Source organism: Oncorhynchus nerka, unplaced genomic scaffold (genome assembly GCF_034236695.1).
Source record: "Oncorhynchus nerka isolate Pitt River unplaced genomic scaffold, Oner_Uvic_2.0 unplaced_scaffold_5040, whole genome shotgun sequence".
Taxonomy (NCBI): Eukaryota; Metazoa; Chordata; class Actinopteri; order Salmoniformes; family Salmonidae; genus Oncorhynchus; species Oncorhynchus nerka.
Genome location: NW_027036266.1, coordinates 4494 through 12621, shown reverse-complemented (window position 1 = coordinate 12621; position 8128 = coordinate 4494). Strand labels below are relative to the sequence as shown.

Sequence of the window (8128 nt, the reverse complement as noted above, 5' to 3'; positions counted from 1 at the left end):
CCTTTCCTTCCAGTTGTACACCTGACTAGGTATCCCTCATTCCTTCCAGTTGTACACCTGACTAGGTATCCCCCTTTCCTTCCAGTTGTACACCTGACTAGGTATCCCTCATTCCTTCCAGTTGTACACCTGACTAGGTATCCCTCATTCCTTCCAGTTGTACACCTGACTAGGTATCCCTCATTCCTTCCAGTTGTACAGGTATCCCCCTTTCCTTCCAGTTGTACACCTGACTAGGTATCCCCCTTTCCTTCCAGTTGTACACCTGACTAGGTATCCCTCATTACTTCCAGTTGTACACCTGACTAGGTATCCCCCTTTCCTTCCAGTTGTACACCTGACTAGGTATCCCTCATTCCTTCCAGTTGTACACCTGACTAGGTATCCCCCTTTCCTTCCAGTTGTACACCTGACTAGGTATCCCTCATTCCTTCCAGTTGTACACCTGACTAGGTATCCCTCATTCCTTCCAGTTGTACACCTGACTAGGTATCCCCCTTTCCTTCCAGTTGTACACCTGACTAGGTATCCCCCTTTCCTTCCAGTTGTACACCTGACTAGGTATCCCCCTTTCCTTCCAGTTGTACACCTGACTAGGTATCCCCCTTTCCTTCCAGTTGTACACCTGACTAGGTATCCCCCTTTCCTTCCAGTTGTACACCTGACTAGGTATCCCTCATTCCCTTTCGTCCATGAGACACATTTGACAGAAGTACTACCGAAAGTAACAAACATTCTAGTACCGAGACGTTTTTCAGGTTCTAGTATCGAAAAAGTACAGAAGTTTTTGTATACCGAGCAACACAACCCCCTCCACCTCTCTCCATTACTCTTCAATACCCCTCCATCCCCCACACCCCTCCACCTCCACTCCTCCTCCACCCCCCCTCCTCCTCTCCATCCCCACCCCCTCCTCCTCCTCTCCACCTCCACTCCTCCTCCACCCCCTCCATCCCCCACACCCCTCCACCTCATGCCCCCTCCTCCATTACCACCCCCTTTTCTCCTCCACCCCTTCCATCCCCCCCCCTCCTCTCCACCTCCACCCTCCTCCTCTCCACCTCCACCCTCCTCCTCTCCACCTCCCCTCCATCCCCCACACCCCTCCACCTCATGCCCCCTCCTCCATTACCACCATCCTTTTCTCCTCCACCCTTCCATCCCCACCCCCAGCACCTCCACCCCCTCCTCCTCCTCTTCCCTCCGGCTGCTTCAGGTCTAATTAGTAGGAGACTATAAACAGAATGTAGAATGTCAATGTGTTCCATTTCAGACTGTTCCTAAGGAATGTGAGTGACAGGGATGTGGAACTAACGGCACTACTGGAAACACAACTACTATGATCAGTGTTGGGCTCAAACCCATTTACATTACAGATAGTATTTACAACTACTATGATCAGTGTTGGGCTCAAACCCATTTACATTACAGATAGTATTTACAACTACTATGATCAGTGTTGGGCTCAAACCCATTTACATTACAGATAGTAATACAACTACTATGATCAGTGTTGGGCTCAAACCCATTTACATTACAGCTAGTAACACAACTACTATGATCAGTGTTGGGCTCAAACCCATTTACATTACAGATAGTAACACAACTTCAGATTCCAAATGATCCTCATAGAAAACTATTGGAATGGATGTGTTCCTCCTGAGTGAACTGACATTTAAAAGGGATTGACCCCAACCCTGACTTTAATATGACCCCAACCCTGACTTTAATATGACCCCAACCCTGACTTTAATATGACCCCAACCCTGACTTTAATATGACCCCAACCCTGACTTTAATATGACCCCAACCCTGACTTTAATATGACCCCAACTAACATGACCCACTAACAACGGTCTGTCAATACATTCAGCTTCCAACAATATGTTCAATATGGACTACATTCACAGTCTATAACGGACATCTCTCCTGAAAACATGTTCAATATGGACTACATTCACAGTCTATAACGGACATCTCTCCTGAAAACATGTTCAATCGTCCTGTCAGTCAGTTCTGTACCTTCTCTACCCCAGCACCAGTACCTCTCTGTGTACTGTCAGTCAGGACCATCTCTACCCCAGCACCCGTACCTCTCTGTGTACTGTCAGTCAGTCAGGACCATCTCTACCCCAGCACCTCTCTGTGTACTGTCAGTCAGGACCATCTCTACCCCAGCACCCGTACCTCTCTGTGTACTGTCAGTCAGGACCATCTCTACCCCAGCACCCGTACATCTCTGTGTACTGTCAGTCAGGACCATCTCTACCCCAGCACCCGTACCTCTCTGTGTACTGTCAGTCAGGACCATCTCTACCCCAGCACCCGTACCTCTCTGTGTACTGTCAGTCAGGACCACCTCTACCCCAGCACCCATACCTCTCTGTGTACTGTCAGTCAGTCAGTCAGGACCATCTCTACCCCAGCACCCATACCTCTCTGTGTACTGTCAGTCAGTCAGGACCATCTCTACCCCAGCACCCGTACCTCTCTTTGTACTGTCAGTCAGTCAGAACCATCTCTACCCCAGCACCCGTACCACTCTGTGTACTGTCAGTCAGTCAGGACCATCTCTACCCCAGCACCCGTACCACTCTGTGTACTGTCAGTCAGTCAGTCAGGACCATCTCTACCCCAGCACCCGTACCTCTCTGTGTACTGTCAGTCAGGACCATCTCTACCCCAGCACCCGTACCTCTCTGTGTACTGTCAGTCAGGACCATCTCTACCCCAGCACCCGTACCTCTCTGTGTACTGTCAGTCAGTCAGGACCATCTCTACCCCAGCACCCGTACCACTCTGTGTACTGTCAGTCAGGACCACCTCTACCCCAGCACCAGTACCTCTCTGTGTACTGTCAGTCAGTCAGGACCATCTCTACCCCATCACCCGTACCTCTCTGTGTACTGTCAGTCAGTCAGGACCATCTCTACCCCAGCACCCGTACCTCTCTGTGTACTGTCAGTCAGGACCATCTCTACCCCAGCACCCGTACCACTCTGTGTATTGTCAGTCAGTCAGTCAGGACCATCTCTACCCCAGCACCAGTACCTCTCTGTGTACTGTCAGTCAGTCAGGACCATCTCTACCCCAGCACCCGTACCTCTCTGTGTACTGTCAGTCAGGACCATCTCTACCCCAGCACCAGTACCTCTCTGTGTACTGTCAGTCAGTCAGGACCATCTCTACCCCAGCACTCGAACCTCTCTGTGTACTGTCAGTCAGTCAGCCAGGACCATCTCTACCCCAGCACCCGTACCTCTCTGTGTACTGTCAGTCAGTCAGGACCATCTCTACCCCAGCACCCGTACCTCTCTGTGTACTGTCAGTCAGTCAGGACCATCTCTACCCCAGCACCCGTACCTCTCTGTGTACTGTCAGTCAGTCAGGACCATCTCTACCCCAGCTCCTCTGTACTGTCTCTGTCAGGACCATCTCTTACCCAGCCCCATGTGTACAGTCAGTCAGGACCATCTCTCCCAGCACCCCGTACCTCTCTGTGTACTGTCAGTCAGTCAGGACCATCTCTACCCCAGCACCCGTACCTCTCTGTGTACTGTCAGTCAGTCAGGACCATCTCTACCCCAGCACCCGTACCTCTCTGTGTACTGTCAGTCAATCAGTCAGGACCATCTCTACCCCAGCACCCGTACCTCTCTGTGTACTGTCAGTCAATCAGTCAGGACCATCTCTACCCCAGCACTCGTACCTCTCTTTGTACTGTCAGTCAGTCAGGACCATCTCTACCCCAGCACCAGTACCTCTCTGTGTACTGTCAGTCAGTCAGGACCATCTCTACCCCAGCACCAGTACCTCTCTGTGTACTGTCAGTCAGTCAGGACCATCTCTACCCCAGCACCAGTACCTCTCTGTGTACTGTCAGTCAGGACCATCTCTACCCCAGCACCCATACCTCTCTGTGTACTGTCAGTCAGGACCATCTCTACCCCAGCACCCGTACCTCTCTGTGTACTGTCAGTCAGTCAGTCAGGACCATATCTACCCCAGCACCCGTACCTCTCTGTGTACTGTCAGTCAGTCAGTCAGGACCATCTCTACCCCAGCACCAGTACCTCTCTGTGTACTGTCAGTCAGGACCATCTCTACCCCAGCACCCGTACCTCTCTGTGTACTGTCAGTCAGTCAGGACCATCTCTACCCCAGCACCCGTACCTCTCTGTGTACTGTCAGTCAGTCAGGACCATCTCTACCCCAGCACCAGTACCTCTCTGTGTACTTTGGTCCGGCCCTTGATCTCAGCTACGATCATTCCCACGATGCCTCCCTTGAAAATGGCGGCGAGGGAGAAGAACTTCTTGTTGGATGTGATGTCATTATACCATGAGTCTGGGTACCTGTTGGGGGACAGGTGAGGCTCAGAGGTTAGATTCCTGCTGTGGTCACTCATATGGAAAATGCATGTCTAAGTCACTTGGGATAAAAGCAAATCGCTAAATGGCTTATAGGCCTAATATGCCTTAAGGTAGGAACAGGTGGTAAATAGAATGAGTCGACTTCAGCTGTTTTAAGGTGACAGGTGAGGACAGGTGAGAACAGGTGATGTAGACTTCAGCTGTTTTAAGGTGACAGGTGAGGACAGGTGAGAACAGGTGATGTAGACTTCAGCTGTTTTAAGGTGACAGGTGAGGACAGGTGATGTAGACTTCAGCTGTTTTAAGGTGACAGGTGAGGACAGGTGAGAACAGGTAATGTAGACTTCAGCTGTTTTAAGGTGACAGGTGAGGACAGGTGATGTAGACTTCAGCTGTTTTAAGGTGACAGGTGAGGACAGGTGAGAACAGGTGATGTAGACTTCAGCTGTTTTAAGGTGACAGGTGAGGACAGGTGAGAACAGGTGATGTAGACTTCAGCTGTTTTAAGGTGACAGGTGAGGACAGGTGAGAACAGGTGATGTAGACTTCAGCTGTTTTAAGGTGACAGGTGAGGACAGGTGATGTAGACTTCAGCTGTTTTAAGGTGACAGGTGAGGACAGGTGAGAACAGGTAATGTAGACTTCAGCTGTTTTAAGGTGACAGGTGAGGACAGGTGATGTAGACTTCAGCTGTTTTAAGGTGACAGGTGAGGACAGGTGAGAACAGGTGATGTTTCAGCTGTTTTAAGGTGACAGGTGAGGACAGGTGAGAACAGGTGATGTAGACTTCAGCTGTTTTAAGGTGACAGGTGAGGACAGGTGATGTAGACTTCAGCTGTTTTAAGGTGACAGGTGAGGACAGGTGAGAACAGGTAATGTAGACTTCAGCTGTTTTAAGGTGACAGGTGAGGACAGGTGATGTAGACTTCAGCTGTTTTAAGGTGACAGGTGAGGACAGGTGAGAACAGGTAATGTAGACTTCAGCTGTTTTAAGGTGACAGGTGAGGACAGGTGAGAACAGGTGATGTAGACTTCAGCTGTTTTAAGGTGACAGGGGACAGGTGAGGACAGGTGATGTAGTCTTCAGCTGTATTAAGGTGACAGGGGACAGGTGAGGACAGGTGACAGAGGACAGGTGCCCTGGGTTGTGTTCAGTGGGGCTCAACAAAGCAAAGCATTTTGAAACAGAAGGTGAAAATCTGTTCTTATTAGACAAGTTAAAGTACCACTACAGTTTCACTCAGCTCTCTCTCTCTAGTGAACACGATACGATCCTGTGTTGCTATTGGCTGCGTGGCGCAGTACTCACTCGATGGGGAACCAATCGCCGCACAGCAGCTTGACGCTGCCTATGTCATCGTGGCAGAGGAGGCGGAGCTGGACTTCGCTGAGCGCAGTGGGGGACACCACGTCGGTCATTCACACCTAGAAAACGACCAATGCCAGGAGAGATACAGTTATTAACTCCTACAACCCACCAATCACAGATCACACACACCAATCACACTGATCAATCTTCTAGAACATTAACATTATATATTTATACACAACTTTTAAAATGGTTAGTCAGCTGGTTAATGAATTGCCAAGTGAATTGTCCTTGGTCATTTTAAAATGGTTAGTCAGCTGGTTAATGAGTTGCCAGGTGAATTGTCCATGGTCCTTTTAAAATAGTTAGTCAGCTGGTTAATGAATTGCCAGGTGAATTGTCCTTGGTCCTTTTAAAATGGTTAGTCAGCTGGTTAACGAATTGTCAGGTGAACTGTCCTTGGTCCTTTTAAAATGGTTAGTCAGCTGGTTAACGAATTGTCAGGTGAACTGTCCTTGGTCCTTTTAAAATGGTTAGTCAGCTGGTTAACGAATTGTCAGGTGAACTGTCCTTGGTCCTGGATATGAGTGTCCATCCCTTCATCCCAAATAGCACCCTAATACCTTTATAATTCACTACTTCGACCTGTGCTCTATGGGTCTGGATATGAGTGTTCATCCCAAATGGCACCTAATACCTTTATAATTCACTACTTCGACCTGTGCTCTATGTGTTCTGGTCAACAGTAGTGCACTATAAAGGGAATAGGGTGCCATTTGGGAGGCACAGGTGGATGGAGAGGGACAGGGAATGATAGCTAGACAGGCAAACAAACTTCTGAAACCTCGCTACTCTGCCCCTGGTGGCAGTAGCAACTGTCGTCGGTGAGGACAAAACCAGAGCTTTAAAGTTAAATGCCAAAACAACCTAATCAGCAGCCCTAGTAAGGTGCTATGTTATCAAGCTAGCTAACACTGCTAGCAAACTGACATATCTGTTATTCGGTTGACATTCCACAGTAAATTCAGCTAAACAAGATGCATTATTAGCCAATTCCTTCCCCCTTTAGCTAGCGTTGGATATTTAGACTTGACTGGTTGTCAAAACAAGAGAGTTAGCTAACCTAGCTAGTTAGCTAGCTGTCTAGTTCTGAGGGGGTTCGCTAGCTGACGTAGCGACCTACTTAGCTACGATTCCAGGCAAAATAAGTAAAGGAAATATTAGTATAACTGGACACCACTTCGCTAACTATGTCAGCTCAAAAGTGAGTAGAGGATACTGGCTACAATTAGCTGGGTAGCCAGCTGACCTTACCTTGTTTATGCGCTCGAACAAGAGGAAAGTGTGGGGTGAAATCCCTTGGGGTGTCGTTTAAAGTGTTTTCTACAGTGGAAACACCATGATAAAACCCAAATTTGCTCTCTATTCAGAAAACCACTGACACTGGTCTCCCACCAATACATTAGCTGGCTAGTCAGCTTTTGCTAATTTGACAACTAGCCGAGTTGGCTTCTTCCTGTGCATGTCACATTCCGGAAGTCATTCAACTTTGTGTGCGGAAATGTAGTTTCTCTGGGATATGGTTTTGTAGTTTAATTTCCCCAAAATGATTGTAACAAACATACTATACATTCAGACATAGGCAGTATTTCTGTTACATGTATTTTAAATACGTATTTAATTACTCTTGAGTATGTTTTTTTACACTGTCCCGAACTACAATGTATTTTTGTAACAAGATACATACAGACCTTTAATGTATATTTACAAAATAATTTTCTATATAAAAAAAGTTATATATATATTTATTTTTTTATTATTATTTTTATAGCGGTTCACAATTTTGTCACCCCCTTTCACACTGCAATGGTATCAGAAGTCTGATGGCACTATGTGTCTGCTAAATGACAACAATGTAAATTAACACTGGGTATTATTCTAATGAGCTCCGCACCCAAAACAAGGCCAATAATAATACCCAGTGTATTTTGCAATTGATCATTTTTACTTTTACATTTTGGTCAGTGCATTTAACCAAGGTATAATAACAACCACATATCACAGTCATAGCAACTAAACTGTTTTTTATACCATTACTGAGAATGCTGTTGGAGTGAAGTATCAGGACTTCCGCCGAAGTCGGTCCCTCTCCTTGTGCGGGCGGTGTTCGCGGTCTACCGGCTGGTTTACGCCGGGTTATATTTTACCCGTGCTTTGTGACATCCTGAACTTTGTACCTTGTTATTGTTGTACTTGGTGCTGCCTCACCTGTTCTGAGGGCATTTGTTTTTGTGACGCGGTTGCGTTCTGTTCACATACTGCCTCATTAAAGTGCCTTGTCCACTCATCTCTGCTCTCCTGCGCCTGACTTTCCAACACACCTGCTACACCCACCACCTTGACATGACCGCGTACTGGCAAATGTATTTAGAATTTTGAAAAGTTT

General features: G+C 47.6%; 1 protein-coding gene across 2 annotated transcripts; it reads right to left on the bottom strand.

Annotated features, from left to right (window-relative positions):
• Nucleotides 1-4178: 4178 nt before the first annotated feature.
• LOC115116935 (N-alpha-acetyltransferase 60, NatF catalytic subunit) lies at nucleotides 4179-7855 on the bottom strand. Of its 2 annotated transcripts, none has more exons than XM_065014139.1 (3): nucleotides 7774-7855; nucleotides 5683-5798; nucleotides 4179-4355 (listed from the first exon to the last, which is right to left on the bottom strand). In XM_065014139.1, exons 2-3 carry the CDS (start codon nucleotides 5790-5792, stop codon nucleotides 4208-4210), a joined length of 258 nt encoding a protein of 85 aa, XP_064870211.1. In that variant the 5' UTR covers nucleotides 5793-5798; nucleotides 7774-7855; the 3' UTR covers nucleotides 4179-4207. The 2 variants fall into 2 exon arrangements, with proteins under 2 accessions (XP_064870211.1, XP_029501260.1); XM_029645400.2 differs by lacking the exon at nucleotides 7774-7855 and adding an exon at nucleotides 6997-7195.
• Between the last annotated feature and the right edge of the window lie 273 nt (nucleotides 7856-8128).

Coding starts and splice junctions, on each gene's coding strand:
- LOC115116935 (XM_065014139.1), bottom strand. CDS start 5,792: ATGACCGACGTGGTGTCCCCCACTGCGCTCAGCGAAGTCCAGCTCCGC. Junction 4,356..5,682: donor GGCGATTGGTTCCCCATCGA/GTGAGTACTGCG, acceptor GTCCCCCAACAG/GTACCCAGACTCATGGTATA.